We start from the raw sequence: 18387 nt of genomic DNA, 5'->3' as shown, positions 1-18387 counted from the left end.
GAAATCGGTTCACAACCACGCCTTCTTCCAATATAATGCTATTTTGAATTCCATCTGATGCCTTCTCTGTATAATATATACATTAGGAACCAATGATGATAGCGGAATAAAACTTTACACAAATACGGTAATTGATGCGAGAGTATAACATGTTCGGTGACACCCGAACTTAGCCCTTCCTTACTTGTTCAATAATAATAATTGTCTTATTAACTGATATTTGTTTTTAATAATAAAACAAAGCGGAGACTCCGATTCGGCCGAAATTTCGACAGTAAATTTCTCTTGCGATAAAGCTGCTGAAATTATCTGTGTCTAAATATCTATCATTTGAGCTAGCCAATAACTTTTCAATGGATAACTCAAACAGTTGATCGATTTATTTACACCTTCAATCGTATGGTGTTATTCATTGGTTTGATTATTTAAGATTTATGATTCTTCGACATCCCAGATAATTGTAAACAAAGCAATTCTGAATGATAAGATACGAATTTGAGCAAAACTATTACAATATTAACTATTTACGCACAATCGTTTGCACGATATAAGGTCGTGATAAGAATAACACCTATCAACAGCAATACTAAATACGAATAATGTTTCATGCCTTATCATAAAAGTTGTAAGGCTGTCAGAATACAACCGAACTCAAATAGTATGGAAATCAGGCTGTATATCTCTGCTGCAAGATATGAAATTAGCGTATGCTGACTGCGTTTAACCAAAGTTTTAGAGTAGTAATCGAACAAGCAAGTGAAACAAAATGTCATAGCTACATTCCAGTCGGATTTCTCGGATTTAAATAAATTGCGAATTGAAAAGTGTCCTGCGATATATAAAGCAAAAAAAAAGCGTAAATTTGTATGACCATAAACCAGAACTTAATGAAAGGAGCTCGTTAGCAACGCTGAAACACATAGGAAGCGGTGTAATGAATGGAATCAAATATGAATTGAATCAAATATTGATAGAACAAACAATGTATCTAAAAATTGAAAAAGAATTCAGTCTAAGCAACGATCACTACTTTCAGTACGACAAGGAACATAAGCTGAAATTGTAAGTCTTTTTTGGCTATACAATCCACCTAAACAGTTTCGAACGCCACCCCTTTCAACAGACCTTAACCCTACTGAGCATCTGTGGGATTTATTAGAAGGCAAAACAGTGCATACAGGCATGTTCTGGATTTAAATCCGGCACAGAATTTGCAAATTACGTGAATTTTTTAACAGTGTTCTACAATTGGCGCGAATTTTCTTAAATTCGAAATCAACTACGAACAGCTGATTGAGTACTGGCAAATTAAATTTGTGTCAAAGAATTTAATAAAATGAGCTTATTTTCTATTGATGCATATTTATTGACTAAAAATGCATGGGAAAGCAATGAAAAAATTCGGCGGCATATTTTAAGGTGTCATTCCCATCCTTTGTAAGTATACTAATATTGCTTGTCAAAAAAGTCTTGCGGTATTTTCGCTAGTTGGCGCTGAAAGCGCGTAGTTCTAGTTTTATTCGTCGCATCGGGTCATGCTATACAATTTTGGAAAGCTCATTTCACGCGCTAATACGTGTTTGATTGATTATCGTTTCTTTTAAGTCGCGCGTAAGTTATAGCGTCGCAAACATGGAGCAAAATACAGAGAAAATACGGCATATTTTACAGTACTACTACGATAAAGGCAAAAATGCATCTCAAGCCGCCAATAAAATTTGTGCAGTTTATGGACCCGATGCAGTTTCCATTTCCACCGCACAACGACTTTTCAACATTTTCAGCCATAGCATCGGTCAAGAGCTGGGCATGAGTCATCAAAAAATATTTTGTGAACAAACTTTTTTGACAACCTAATATAAAACAAAGTTATTACAGGATAAGTAAAGAAGCGTTTCAGGGCATTGTTCATGATGTCCAACCATTAATAAATCCGTCATCTGTTATGGGTGAAATAAAGCTTGCTACTGCTTTGAGGTATCTTGCACACATATCCCTTGCAAGAAGTACCGTGTGTAAATTTTTTAATGAGATGGTAAATGCTTTAGAAAAAGCACTGTGTCCAAAATGGATTAAATTAGAAATGAGTGAAGAAGAAATTTGAATGTGGAAAGCCCATTTTTTCAGTATTCGAGGAATAAACGGTTGTGTAGACCGAACACACTTAAAAATTACGAAGCCCGAAGCTAAATGAGCATTTGTTTTTCAACAGAAAGGGTTATTTCGGCGTAATACGATGATTGTGAGTTCTTTTAGAGATTTTCGATTACAGAATGCGTATAACGGCTGTGGATGCATGCCACCTTAGCTCTAGTCACGACACCTTTTGTATTTTGTTTAAGTGGTGCCAAACAATATATTTTGCCAAAGTATGCGAGCGGAGACCATAGATCTTGACTACTAGTTGATTCAGTATATGGCTTGGAACCATATTTACTTACCCCTTACCATGATGCAAACACTGGATCACCACAGCACAAATTCAATTTACAACACTCCAAGGCAAGAAATATCGTTGAGAGAGTAATCGGAGTCCTCAAGAACCGCTTTAAATGTCTTCAAACAACTATGCCATATGTCCCAGAGAAAGTTGTAACAATTAAAAATGTATGCAGTGGCTTTGCAGTGCATTTGTCGCCATTATAACCTGGTTGCCTTTGCTATAGATGTAGTGGACGATTTTCTGGACGAAGAAGTTGCTGACTATAGCGACCATCTACAAACTGCCGCTGTATCCATTCGAGATGAAATCGCAAATAAATTAACGCATATAGTTTTATTTTCATATTTTTTATTCAATAAGAATATTAGATTTAAGTTAAACTTTTGGACTATGAGATCATTTAATAATATAATTATTTGGTTTCAATAAAAATATTAGATTTAAGTTAAACTTTTTGACCATGAGATCATTTAATAATATAATTATTTAGTAAAATTAATTACTCTATATTTTCAGTATTTGGTTTAAAATAAATATCTCTTTGGACTCGAATTTTTGCGATTTCTAGCATCTTCTGCTTAGTTACATGTTTAGTGATCCAGCTTTTTCATCAATACTTTCAAGCATGGCATCCAAAGAATCGCTGGCAACATCAACAGTTTTAATATTAAACCCAAATGAAGAGCGATTTGCGATGCCTTCCACGGCCGTATATATTCCACAAATTTGAGTTACTTCTTCCTCACTGGGGGTTAGGGAAAATTTGTTGAAGTGCCCTCCTCCAGTAGCTCTGCTTTCGCATTTGTTGTGTGGGATTTTCATCAGGATGCAGCCTTTCCAATCGGACCATACCTATTAAAAAAATGTTTATGCATTTAACATATTTACACTACCGCGTGATATTTTGCTCACTTTTTTACAGCCGTAAAATTTAAAACAATGTTTTCTTGAACTTTATTTTTACACCTAAAATTAAAAAAGAAAAGTATTGATTTTGGTGAAGAAATCCAAATAACTGTCTCAAATACTTACATTTTATGTTTTACGAGCAAATTTAATAATTTTGCGCACTTCTTTTTAACCGATATCAAAATGTCAAACAATTTGCGAAAACTGACGTAAGAACTGAAGCCTCTTTACGACCAGAATCGTCGTATGTTCATGAATTGAGTTGTGTAACAACTTGAAAATGAACCGGATCATCTTCAGCGATGAAGCTCATTTCTGGCGGAATAGCATCGTCAATAAGAAAAATATGCATTCTTGGTCGGGCGCCAATCTACACGTACCCATAAGTCACCATTACATCCCGAAAAAATTACGATTTGGTGGGGTTTACGAGCCGACGGCGTCATTGGGCCATACTTATTCCGTGATGATCAAGACCGGCACGTTACTGTGAATGGGAATCGCTACCGCTCAATGACAACCGAATATTTTTGGCCCAAATTTTATGATATGGACTTGGACAATATGTGGTTCCAACAGGACGGCTCCACAAGTCACCTAGCAAATATCACAATCGTTTTATTGAAAACCAAGTTTGGTGAACGTGTTTACTCACGAAATGGCCCAGTCAATTGGTCGCCTCGATTTGACGCCATTAGACTATTTCCTGTATGTCAAGTCTGTGGTCTATGCCAATAAGCCAGAGACGATTTATCAACTTCGTACGACTATCGAACCTGAAATTGTAGTGAAATTGCCGATTATGCTTGAAACTCGAAATTCGGTTCAGCGTCGGACTTGTACAAATATGCCCTCTAGGGTGATTCAAAAAAAAATGCTGAAAAATAAGTTCCTAGACACCTCTAAGAAATTTTTTTTTTTAATCACCCTAATGCCCACATGTGTACATCATAAAATAACTAATATTTTATTTAAAAAAAAAAAAAAGAAAAAACAATATTAATTAATAATTAATTACTTTGAAACGATACGGCAACCCGCTCGGCTAAGCTGCAATATAATATGTGATGTAGGCGTCATTGGCGCACCGGAGGGGAATCAATGTCAAGAAATAAAGAAAAAGCGGTCGTGTACGGAATTGAATATAACTAATTTCAGAATTTTTAAGCATCCCGTTTACTTTACACTATGTACTCGTATATTACTTAATATTTATGTGGAGGTATTTTAGCGAAACTCAGAGGAAATCTTTTTCTTGTGAAATGATTGTTTGTATTATCTTATTTTGGGTCACTACTGAGTTCACGGTAACACACTCATTACAACAATAGGAAGTTCAGAGTTTGTCTGTTATAATATTTGGAAGTCACACATTTGTCGAAAGCATACATGTGTCGCACACTGTACTTTCATGTGTTGATACATACTATATACTTAAGTAATACGATCGTTGCATTCATTGCACTCGGCAGCGCTTATTAAAATTTGAAATTTTAGTAGTCGTTTCTATCTCAATATAGTGCGACACTGCGCTAAAATAATATGCTGAACTACAATGATTAACTGTAATACACACATATGTATGTGTGTGTGCGTCTATTTTTGCTAGGTTTAAGAGACACAGCGCAAATATGTCATCATATAAGTGTCATATATAGTAATTATAATTTGAAAATAGATGGAATCTACGCCCACCTCAAATATAACGGTATATTTAGCAACTGTTTAAATTTGTAAAGGTGTACTTGTTATAAAGTGGATATGTAGACAAAAAATTATTATTACGAACACTTTGTGATGTTGATTTATGAGCAACGCCAATTTCTTATAATTATTTATAGCTTAAAACCAAATAATTATAATCTGTAGCAACATGTTGTAAGAGTATAAAAATTAAGTAAACTTAAAAATGTTGTCATCATCATGGAATGAAAACAAGCACTTACCATATAACCGGACTGTAACTTTCATTATTATGAGTAGAAAACGAGAGAAATATTACGAAAGTTTTGCTAAAAATATGGAGCATGTCATTTGGAAAGTCGTTCGTTTTTTTATTCAACGTGGTTCCCTTCAAGGGTGATCACAGCGATCTTGCAACTTTTCGATACCATTTTTGCAGTAAGATTTGTTTTTTGCTTCAGTTTTGGTGATCATCTCTGCATTTGCCGAAATCTCCTCCCAGCGAGCATTATTTTGAGATCTGAGAAGAGAAAATAGTCACTTGGGGCCAAATGTGGAGAATACGGATGCAATTTGAAGCCTAATTCAGGAACCATTTCCAACATTTTCACTGATTTGTGACATTGTCTTGGTGAAACAGCACTTTTATTTTCTTCAAATGCAACCGTTTTTCGCCGATTTCGTCGTACAAATAGTCTAATAACGCTATTTATAGTCACTGTTGATGTTCCTGAATTTTTCAAGTTAGTCAATAAAAATAAATTCATGCACAACCCAAAATACAGACGCCATAACCTTGCCAGCCGACGTTCAGCCGAATTTCAGTCCACTTGGATGACTGTCGATTGAAATTCAGAGTGACATTATGGAGCCATGTTTCATCTATTGTCACATATCGACGAAAAAACTCTGGTTTATTACGCTTCAACAACTCCAAACACTGTTCCGAATCAACAACTCATCATTGCTTTTGGTCCAAAAGTACTCGCGCAGAACCCACTTTGCACAGAGCTTTTGTCATACCTCATTACCAGAGTCCAAATAGTGTTGATCAGTTCAAACCTTGGCTTCAATAGTATTTTCTCCCCAAAAAAGCAATAACTTTTTAACACACGAAATTCCCTTTGCCTATTCTGACAGCCAGTCAACAAAGGAATAACGACTTCGTTAACGAATAAGCAGACTAGTTGACCAAGCTAGGAGCCTCCTTTTACGAATCCGCGGTGCAATTAATGACGATCGTAAAAGAGCTTTTAAGCATTTTGAACAAATAGCTCAGATCAGTCAGTAAAATCAATAACAAACTGCAAGATAACGATGCAGATGCAGCCAAAGTCATGCCAGGCTAAAGAATCAGGTATTTATAAAATAAATACAGACATATACACAGACCTATAGCTCCTAAAAAGGGATTGGCTTTATGGAGAGTATGCTCTAACAATGAGTCTGCCTTATAGCAATATTTGCCGCAGCTGCAACTTCCTCTGTGAATGCCAAGCTCTATCACAACCCACGACATAGAATACTTGGAACSCATCAGGCGTTTTTAAGCTGTCTACAAAAAGAACAATGGATAAAAATAGGTTAGTTGAGAACACTAAAAGATTTGAGCGCCATGATGAAACAAGATTGCAAGATTATAAACTCTTACGATAGTGTATCAAAATAGCGTATCCAGTCCAGGATAGCAGCACTCTAATCTCCTAGATCGATTTAACGATTTTGGTTAATTTTTTTCATTGTTAGAGTCGTCCCAAAATACCTAATCTTGTGGAAGAACGACGCTCTGATGACGAGACCTGAATTTATATATATAATATGACGTCGAAACTGTCCAACAATTTAGCGAAACCGAAAAACCTGAGGCTCATAATAAGTAAATGGTAATGTTATTGGATTAAGCGTTGGCTGAGGAACCTATTTTGAAGGCGAAAATAGAGGTTTGTGTTTATGAAAATGTTGTTTTTTTATCAGTTCGAGTCAAATTTGACGGTATATTTAGAACCCTTTACATTTTGTGCTTTTTTTGCGATGTATGATTGAAAATAGTGCAAGGTTTGATCTTAACCTCAAATCATTTTGAGTAAAAAGAATAATTGGTGATCAAAAACTGTTGAACTTGTTAGTACCTCAGAGATTGCAGAAAAAACTCAAAAGAGTTTATTTTCGTTTGTACATAATAAAAACTTAAAAAGAAGGTCTTCAAAAGACATCTATTTCGATACTTGATTTCATTATGGAAGGGTAACAATCTTATTTAGGTTAGTACAAAATAAGTGATATGATATGTTTGGGGTGTGAACTGYGTAGTTTGTGAGCAAAACCTAGACTTAATCTTCAAGTGGTTTTAAATCAAGTATCTCTGTATCTCTTTGAGAGTATTAATCAATCTAGAACTTAACTTGGTACATTTCATTTAGGAGATTTCATAAAAACCTCCCATCAACAATTTTCTGAAATTTTCTTTYACAGTTTTGCAATAAATAATAGTAGCTATGCGATCTTCGCTTTATTTTTAGATATAGATAGAATCTGTCATAAGGCTGATTTCTCCGACCGAGAACTTACATGGACGAAACCAAAAACTCCTGCATATTTTCAAAGGACCCTCCTGTAACAACAAAGGACTTCGAGTCTGTTACAAGTTTCTTGACGATGCTGATTTCAAATCCGACCAACTTCTTTTAGAGGGGTTACTGGATCTAGATGATCCAACTAAACCATGCGCTGCACTTGATCCTATCAAGATGAGCTTGCCCAATATTTCTATAGACTTTGTTTTAATTAAATCCAATCTTGATCCCAAACGTTTACTTACTTCAATAAATTTAATAAATTACGCTTGTAAAGTAAAAAAAAAACTGTGGTAAAACTTATAGAACATATATTTCATTCTTTCAATGCGTTTAAAAAATTTTTCATATAAGAAACCCAATTGACCGAATTATTTGAATGATATTCATTTTCACAAACTTCAATTTTAGTTTAATTATTATATTCAACAAACTTAGAAGCATACCTTCGTAACTCATTCGACTTATTTTCAAGACTAACCTTCACAAAATATCAAAATTTTGCAATCAATTGTTTAACTCTTTTTTTTTTATAATTTTCTGACCTAAATTAAAGAAAGTGCGTGTGATTTACTAACAAAGAGAGTTGAAACAACTAAGGGTGGGCTAAGTTTAGGTCCAACCCAATATTTTTTACTCTCCCGAAATTGTGAATGCATTACAAATAACAAATAATCAGAAGTACAGAAATCTTCACATTGGTTATATAAGAGTTAAAAGAACGAGTGAACCGATTTTACAAATTTACTGACATACTGAACCGATTTTAGAACACAGACCACAGTATTATAAAAATTCTTCATTAATGCATCTTACAGATTGAACCATCCTAATCGTCAGTGAAACTTAAAAATGTTACATGCTTGATTTACAGACATCGGCATTCTCCCTTCTAGTCATGTTGATCATTAAAATAGTTGTAGTTCTATAGCCGTTATACAAAAAGTTTCGAGAATTTTGAATATTTACGGTCGATCATTTTGAATGTTAATAAATGTTAATTTTTGATAGTTGTTTTGCTTGGACGCGTTTTGATTCGTCTAAAATTTTTGCTTAATCCAAAATAGGATAAAGAAAATTTCATGAAATGTTGGGTGAAAAACAAGGACGCATTCCGAATGTAAAGCTGCCTTGGACAACAGCAACGTGTATCAGTGATACAAACTGTTCTCAGAGGATCAAGAAGATGTGAACGACGAAAAAATATTGAAATAGTTTAAATAACGCCGCTTCTCACGTATCATTGCTTGTGCGCGAATAATTGTCCATAAAAAATACATTAATGGTGACGCAGTCCCCGTATTTCCAAGATCTGGCTCTCTGTGACTTTTTTCCACTAAATTTTGTGTGCAGAAATTTGTGCTTGAGAATGACGATTAACATTCAGACATCTTACTGACATCGTTGGAAGCAGTGAACMCCATTTCGGAAGATCATTTGAGTCTAAGAAAAGTGAAAGCACTTGTGGTTCCAAAATCACTAAATTTTTTCATAAAACATCGTCGGGTTGAAGCCTGCGAAACAATGCTTTCCGACTACCAGGATGTCAAGTAACGTATTATTACTGGCGATGAGTGTTGGATCTATGCTTAAGAATCGGATACAGATAATCAGTCGGCCGAATATCGTGACAAAGGTGGGCCGAAGTCGAAAAAAGCAAATCAAAGTAGGTCAAAAATCAAGATTATGTTGACAGTTTTCTTCGATTAYCGAGGAGTGGTGCACTCCAAATTCCTTCTGACCGACCAGACTGCCAACAAGGCRTACGGTTTGAGTGTTATGCGTCATTTACKCGGAGCTAAAAAGWGACCGGACTTATGGRCTARCAACTCTTGTTTGTACTACGWTAATCCACGACCGCATATTGCATTCATTCTTCGTGAGTTTTTTGATAAATTTTYAAAATATATCGTGGCGCAACCAGCGTATTTCTTTGTGATTTTTGGCGATTCAGCACASCCAAACGACCGTTTCGGGTAAGTCCTTTTGAGCCCAGTACGCACGTTTAAAGGAAGCAGGAAAAATTTTATCATTTTTAAATATGAGGTATCAAACCAAATATCCAGAACTCTTCCATCTAGTGAACGGGAATCATTTTCGTATTATATAACWTCATCCTWAGCCGAWTAKTTAGGTGAACAAAACTATTATACACTCTGACAATATATTGCCAGTGTATAAAAATATCGCAAAGATGTCCAAAWGCAACAATTAGTAGTAACATCCGCAAAATTTTATCGCTCGCTGTTAAAAGTTAAAACAATTAATTTCATTAACAAGAGCATGTCTWAGAGATTAAGACATTAAAAAAGAAGTGACTAAACCCAGCAGGTATTTCGGCTGTGCCAGTGCTAATCTATAAAAGTGCGCCACTTTCTAACTCTGGCAAACAGTTCGGAGTAAAACACATAAGCGATTGCATCATTCCTCCTTGACACCTTCCACAAAATGCTTCGTCTTCATAAATACTTTGGAAAACAAGCATTTTTTGCCATTATAACGGCACAATTGCTTGCATTGTCRCATGCAAGAGTGATCAGCCAATGTAGCTCCGAAGCAGGGGAAATTATGCCGAATACCGACGCAACATGCAACACACAATATCCTTACATTTACTGTAACGGAGCTAGTTCGGCCTATTGTACGAGAGAACTTTGCTTAGAAGAAAACGAGTGTAACAATGAAGCTGTTGCTGAAGTACCATCTGCTCCTGCTCCAGCTATAACACCAGGAACAACTGCACCGGCACCTGCAACAACTGCACCGGGGTCTGTTCCAGTGGTAACACCACCAACAGTTGCACCTTCAACAGCTCAACCGATAACACCACCAACAGTTGCACCTCCATCAGCTCAACCGATAACACCACCAACAATTGCACCGGCACCAGCAACAACTGCACCGGCACCGGCTCTACCGATAACACCACCAACAGTTGCACCGGCACCGGCTCAACCGATAACACCACCAACAGTTGCACCGGCACCGGCTCAACCGATAACACCACCAACAGTTGCACCGGCGCCTGCTCAAACTACAACCGAAACTACGGCTATTATTAGAGAAAAATGCACAACTAACAAGGAATTTTCTGTACCCTATATTGGCAATTGCCGTTATTTTTACCATTGCGTTAATGGCTATTTTGGAATTGGAGATTGCGGTTTCAACATGTACTTCGATGTAAACGAAAGCAACTGTAAGATTAGAACACAAACGAGCTGTCAATAAATGAGTTAATCTGGGAACATAAACTGGACCGCTTACTATTAATAACAACAGTTCTACGGAAAATTACTCGAGAAAAAGAAAATAAAATATTAAAATTATTGAACTCTCTTTATTGCCAACTTTTGTAGAAAAGAGGTCAGTGAAAAAATTTCCTGTTTTCTCTCTATAGCCGAGCTTACAAAAGCGTGCCAGTCGTTCCTCCTTTACGCTGTTTGGCGTTAATTGGATATTAAAAGTATAGTCAGGTCCTCTCTACCTGGTTTTTCCATCGGAGTGGAGGTCTTCCCCGGCGGTTACTGCTTCGAATACTGTCAGAGCTAGAGTGTTTTCATACATCAGAACAACATGACCTAGCCAKCTCAGCCGCTGTCTCTTGATTCGCTGAACTATATCAATGCCGCCGTATATCTCGTTCCGTTGACTGCGSTGCTCACCGTTGCCAATKCGAACACTCCTAAGGSCGASTCATCAGTTGATGTCATTGTACATGCCTTCGCATCAYATAGCAKGGCGGGAATAATCAGAGACTTCTAGARTTTRGTCTTTGTTCGTMGAGAAATAGCTTTMCTTTTCAGTCCAAAGTAGCTACTATTGGGAAGAGTGATTTTGTGTTATTGTTGTTGGTGATGATGTTGGTWCCAAGATAGAMGAAATTGTCAACGACTTGMAAGAMGCGATGCGRTGASTATTTGTTTGATGRCCGAAAAAATTTCGTCTTGAACTTATTCACARCAAGACCCATATGCCTCGCTTCCTTATACAATCTRGARAAAACAGTACTACCTGCGTGGGTGTGGAGTGAAATCAATATCATCGGCGTACGCCAGCAGCTRTACAGTCRTATAAAAGATTGAACCTTCTCTWTTTAGCTATGCAGCTYCTATTATTTTTCGCAGCAGTAGATTGAAGAAGTCAATAGAGAGTCGTCTTGTCTGAAAACTTCATATTCTTTAAACCACCTCACATAAACTGCGGCTAGAGCGGCAATACGACCATGAAAAGAAGATATCTGATTGCGAYAAACATATTCTCTTTTAATAGAATAAATATAGGAATATTATATCAACAGCTTAAAAACCTTATGCTTTCTAAAAGCTTGCTTAYAGCGACAGACGTTGGAAAAATTGAATAGGTCTTCAAACTCTAACAACTCACGGCGAATCACAAACTTATAGAAAAGAAGGAACTAAATCGTAAGGTAGGGCTTATCAAAGGGCACCTACTTTTGAAATTCCACCTTAAGAATCGCAGAGAATAATGAGACAGAAGAATTTTATCTTTCCGAAAGTCCAGTCCAGTTAGTTGAGACAGGATTTATGTGAGAACTTGTTCTCTAGCATCTCCGAAACGTTATGTTCAACAGCGAATAAAAGTTGATTCAGGATTATTTCAGCCCAACCAAACCGTACGMCAATTTGAAAAAATATAACCATACGAAACTAAAATCTTGACGGTTCCTCTAAATATCCACAGCCGTGGTTCGGAAAAAAAGAGTTTCAGAAAGTCATAACCTATCTTTGCATGATACTTTTTCTTTTTACTTCCGATGACGAGATGATAAAAACTTTCGATGAGTTACCTAGCATTCGGTTACTATAATTGTGAACACAACAGTGCTCAAATAAACACTCATCAGCTGATAACTATTTGTCAATTGATTTCAATTGTAAACAAATATTACAATACACCRTCATGCTACCAGAAGCGATAACAGACTTCTTGCTTAACCCAGTTACAAATACTCATTATTATGTTGTTAAGGCAAAGCACGCTTATCAAAAAGAAGTTAACTCATACTGACATAAAAATTAGTATTTACCTCCAGGTAAGCGGGCGAACTGATATGTACGCAACCTCGCTAGCCGGTAACGTCACTATCGCAAAGGAAAATACTTATAGTTTAGTAGGGACTGCTGCTGTAAAGCCGAATAAGACTCGCTTATTTTCCGTTATGTGAGTAAGCGGAAGTGTCCTCGGGTTTGAGTCAAATAGAAACAAAGACAAGTGTGGGGCTTTCAAAATATGTCGGGAATTGTTTATATCTTCAAAAAGKGTTTATTTAYTCATGAATATCYACTTTGTGCCSTTCAAAGTCATCACCTCCGTATATATTATATTTGAAAAGTAATTTTTGTGATTAGCTCTTTCTTCGATGCAGTTTTTATCTCCTCAATTTTTGTATACTCAATAGCTCCTCAGCGTCGGTTAATGTARTCTTTCAAGCTAAATGTTCGCACACAAGCAACGATACGGGAACAGGGTAGTTAGCATAGTACATAAGCTTCCATGAATTCGGGTGTATAACTTACAGTTAATATTGTTTACTGACCATACGACGACCCTTTGGAAAGAACTTATTATGTACGATGCCTCTACAATCGACGAAAACTGTTAACAAAATGTCAATATTCGACCTAATTTTTCTCGCATTTTTCGACCTTGGTTCAAGCGGCAGATGAATTTGGGTTGAYTGAGCTTTGGTTTCCACGTCATAACCATGAACCTATSATTCGTCATCAGTTATGACCCTCYGAAGCAGATCTGAGTCATCGCAGACTGAGTCCAACATCTCCTAAGCAATATCAACGTGACGCTGGTTTTGTTCAGCACAATACGCGGTTCTTTTTTTTTTATACACATCATATCGATTTTGGTTTTTTAGAGGTAAAGTGAAAATATAAAACGATTAGATATTGTACACAGGGCTCTTCTTTCTTGACGGATTAGATCAATAATTTTCCAGTAGTTGCACATCATTTGTTGATCAGCAACCTCCAAATCTACACAAAAAATTACTAAACCGGAGAAAAAATTTCAAAAATCGTTGCCGCTTACCGKGTTTACTCACTCCGAACAATAAGTTTGACCGCAAGACCATACCATCACAGTGTTYGAAGCTGCTTAAGTGCAACACGATGAAGTTTCTACATCGTTGGTAGCCTTCGACGAAACATAAATCCAAGAAACAATCGAAACTGTGGACTTCACCTACTGCTTGCCTTGCAGAAGGCGCAGGCTGCCTTATAGACATAAAAGAAGGGGACCACTCTTTTCTGGAACTCAAAAGGTGTTAGTGAAAGGACCAAACTCTCACAAGACTCTACTGATCCGAAGTATAACCCAGTTTGGAAGACATGGAGAAGGAAAAATCGGTATCAAGTTTTGGGTTGATTGGATCTCGAATTGCAGAAAAACTTGTTCTGTTTGGTTAAGAAAAAGTGCTCTTCCATCATGACATCCCATCAACTCACWCCCACCGTATTACCACATCTAAATTGGTCAATTTAGATCAGGATCGCAGTGCTCAATGCATCGTATTTTCCAGGTTTAGACCCGTGCGACTCTTTTTTTTCCTAATTTAAAAAAAGCCGTTTGTCAATGAGAAATKTTTGCCAACTGCGAATAACCACTTTGCCAGCTCAATTTTTCATACCTCCAGTAAACACATTTTTCAGACGGGTGAAATAAGTTGGAGCCATTTGGATCATGTGTATCCAGCTATAGACTATGGAATAAGCCATACTTTTTCCAAAATTTTCATTTTTCTTTTATGCTTTAAGTACTTATTGAACTAACCTCGTATAAATATTTATGGGCTTTTGTGTTTTTTTTCCAGATTTCGAATGAAATGACATCAAATTACATTCCATTAGAATGCATCATGAGAGTAATCAACTATTTGGATACCAAAATGTTGCCAAGCAATCTTTCATTGATTAGAAATGCGTAAGCGCCCTGGGACACGCGACGAGATCTTTGGTTCGCTCATATAAAAGCATCACACCGAACGAAAAAATATAGTCAAATCGTAAACGCATCATTGAACGTGTCGCTGGAGTTAAAGAAAAAAATGCTATTATCCTTTATATATAATTTTGCCGTTATAATTTTAACCGCGCTACAATTAGTTGCACCGTTACAGGCGAGAGTTATAAGCGATTGCAACAGCGTTGCATTGGAAACAACGGAATATATACAAAATTCTAATACAGCATGCAATTCCCGTTACCCATATATTTACTGTAACGGCGAAGCGTCGGCTTACTGTACACAAGATGAATGTTTGGAAGATTACCAGTGTGAGAACGAAGATTTAAGTGAATTATCAAAAGGGGAGCAGGTGTCAGCAACAACCGCTGAGCCCACAGTAGTAATAACGGAGAGTACGACAACGACACCTAAAACAACAACAATAGTAACAACTACTACCACGCAGAGTACAACTAGTACCGGRCAACAAACAGCGAAGGTGACACCAACAACAACAGCTACTACTCTAAATATCTCAACCGCAATAAAACCTCTACTTGCGAGTACAACAACAATAGTTGCACAAAATATCAAAAGACTTTGCCGTGCGGGTGTCTTCGCGAATTATGCCTATTCAAGGAATTGCCGTTACTACTATCGTTGCACGAACGGTTATTTCTTATTACAGGAGTGTGGCTATTTAATGCTCTTCGATGCGTATGATGGTTACTGTAAGAGCGCCACAGAGGCGCGCTGTATAAACCGGCTGATAAGTGTTTAATATTGATTCAAATAAAAGGTCTGACTAGAAACCGCGATAAGGATCTAACTGTTACGGTCTTTCAAGATTTTCAAACATGACTTTGAGTGTATAAAAGAGGGTATTGGTTAACGGAATTGGCTAACACAATAGTTTTGTAAGATAATAAATTATTTATTGGAATTTAAACAAMACTTTGCTTGCAATTTATTGGGTCTATAACTATACTCGCATGTAAACGTATTATTCAATACGTCATAACATTTTTCCATCCCAGAAGAACTGCCTAGCTTGGCGGCCAAGAATTARTCAAGCGAATTTTTGATACCCAGTGACATACGTATTACATCGGTCGGAAGAAATGGTAGTCAAAAGGGGCAAGGTGTGCGCTATAAGGCGGGTGAATAAAAAGTGACTGTTATCCCAAATGGGTTCTGACCGATCTTGCAACATGAGAACAAGCATTGTCATGATGGAAAATTATTGCCTCATGTCTAGTCGCGAATTTCGGTCGTTTTACGGCGATCGCTCGCTTTAATTTGATGTGTTGTCATCGGTAACGTTTCCCATTAATAGTTTCACMTGGTTTTATAAGCTCTTCACGCAGCAAGTACTTCTGATTCCACCAAATACAGTGCAAACCTTGACGTCATGGAAATTTAGCTTTTGTTGGCTGGTTGGCCAGGTTCACATATGATTTTTTACGTTTAGGGTTCACCTATTTTACATCACTAGTCACAATCTTATGCAAAAGGATTTTTGACTTCTAAAATCGACTTTCAATGTCTCTTGGCTTCAAATCATTTGGGTACAATTGCGGTTTCCTTGATTTTAAATGTATCCAGCTGCTTAAAWTGCCTGCTTGAGTGATTTCCAAAGACTCTCCGAGCTTTTTATATTTGGCAACAATCTTAATCGATTAATACTTGCAGTTATTCACTCTCAAACTTTTTTGGTTGGGTCGGAAATTCTCTGACTTCCAAGACAAAATCACCACTTTTAAATTATGCAAAAAAACTAGAGCATGCATGGCTACCTTCTATCAAGACCGATTATTTTCGAAGATAAATTTTCCCCTAGTTAAATGTAATTTTATTCAAAGCTTCAAGTTTTACCTGTTGCGATGTTATTAACTTCACCAAGACCGTGTAAATCCTTCAAGAAAGTTACAGAATACATCTATATAAGTAGTTTGCATAAACCAAAAGCTTATCTGGAGAGAGCCTAAGGGTGATCTTAACTTTTTATAGTCCAAYTACCATTCCCATCATTGAAATACCAAGAGAATAGGGTTATTTCCTAAGATACGTCTGAGCTCTGAAGATTTATGACAGCCTTCTACTCTTTCACAAAAGGTTTTTCATGAAGACATCTTGACGTTCCCTATTAAGAACTTTCAGATTGCTAGACGCGCTTTATATCAATCCTTAGTTGTCCCACTACCACAGACCCTGTTAAAGACTAGTCTACACCCTCATTTTCGAGAGCTCCAATTTTCACCAAAAGCGYTTCCTTCTGCCGCTTGGTTTAGTCATTGGACAAGAGCTCTCTAAGAAAGCTTTACAAGCAGTGCTATAGGCTTCAACATACTCTTCCACCGCGTCAGAAGAAGCAAGGATTTCTACCATGGCTCGTCTGGAAGSGATAATCGGAGCTTAAACCAATATAGGCTCTAGTTTTCTGTAGTTCCTATAAACTATCTTAGACGGACGAGCGGACGGTGCTCACGATGCATCTGTGATTAGAAATTGTGGACCCTTGTTGCTCATGAAGGGAGAGAGAGAGAGAGAGAGGGAGGTGTCGGCAGCATGACATAATGATATCAAACTCTGCATAGTCTCCTCGTGTATCGGAGCCTGGCTCATCGTSACACAGCCGTATTAGTTTTCCAGCAGGTCCTTTTCGTGCAATSAAAAGCAGCTTTGAAGTGRTGTGTGTCGATCSTCTTTTCACGTATCTTTTCCAAGATTTGGCGCATGCTRAATAKCCTGAACCTGAAGCCACACTGTATTGAAGGATGTTGATGTGAACTACTTTTGGTTCCAACAAGACGTACACTACGTAGTAGTAGTCGTAGGCTTAACAATTAAGATTCAATAAGTTTACTGGGGAATCACTTACCTATTGGATAACGCAAAACATAATAAAAACTCAATTACTAGGTTTCATCTGCTACGCGTCTCTTTCTCTCGATTTTTCAATTCTTAAATTGCATTCTTCTGTCCCTCCATACACCCGAACTAAGCTCCTTTTCGCTGCATTGCTTAATTTCACCTCAATCAGCGGAAAAAAACTGAATAACTTCTGTACGTCATCGAACAGTTTATAAATAAATCTTTATGATACAMAAGCACTTGAAATAAAGTCTCACAAAAACAATTTACTACTGTTATGTACTTATCTCGACACTAATTACGCCAATTTTCATATTTTTAGACACACCCTAAGTGGTTTTTCTACAAGCTATTTCTGTCAGTATATTTTGATTAATGAGTTTTTAATGTTCCGAAAGACAAACAAGGGCATAACCTATTAATATTTTAGTTAATGACTTCCGAAGCTCTTTCGATTCACCCCATCTTGATACGCATGCACTGAACCCCTGATAAGAAGGCCTTATCGATATCGTCGCTAAAAAGCTTTCCAAACTCTCCCAATCCCCGTCGCATTCACTGCTCATMTTGGCGCTCAAGCGCTAAATTGCTGCTACAAATCATAGCAAAATAAGAAAACCTTATCAATCGCCAATTATTCCAAAATTACCCGTACTTCAATTGTCGAGCGTTTAGAAATCAGTTCTTAGAAAATACAAGTAAGGAARGGCTAAGTTCGGGTGTCACCGAACATTTTATACTCTCGCATGATAAAGTGRTAATCGAGATTTCAGGCGTGGTTGTGAACCGATTTCACCCATATTTGGTACATGTCATCAGGGTATTAAGAAAATATTATATACCGAATTTCATTGAAATCGGTCGAGTACTTCCTGATATGGTTTTTGGTCCATAAGTGGGCGACGCCACGCCCATTTTAAATTT

General features: G+C 37.0%; 2 protein-coding genes across 2 annotated transcripts; both read left to right on the top strand.

Moving 5' to 3' along the window:
• Positions 1-10176: 10176 nt before the first annotated feature.
• LOC108972317 (extensin-like) lies at positions 10177-10839 on the top strand. Its single transcript, XM_018938846.1, has one exon. The coding sequence runs from the start codon at positions 10177-10179 to the stop codon at positions 10837-10839; it is 663 nt and encodes a 220-aa protein (XP_018794391.1).
• Positions 10840-14658: 3819 nt separating this feature from the next.
• Positions 14659-15485, top strand: LOC108972324 (location of vulva defective 1-like). The gene has a single exon (XM_018938858.1). The coding sequence runs from the start codon at positions 14690-14692 to the stop codon at positions 15368-15370; it is 681 nt and encodes a 226-aa protein (XP_018794403.1). The 5' UTR covers positions 14659-14689; the 3' UTR covers positions 15371-15485.
• The last annotated feature ends 2902 nt before the right edge of the window (positions 15486-18387 follow it).

Source organism: Bactrocera latifrons, unplaced genomic scaffold (assembly GCF_001853355.1).
Source record: "Bactrocera latifrons isolate USDA-ARS-PBARC rearing strain unplaced genomic scaffold, ASM185335v1 scaffold_391, whole genome shotgun sequence".
Taxonomy (NCBI): Eukaryota; Metazoa; Arthropoda; class Insecta; order Diptera; family Tephritidae; genus Bactrocera; species Bactrocera latifrons.
Note: the sequence above shows the minus strand (reverse complement) of the source record. Positions and strands in the feature narration are given on the sequence as shown.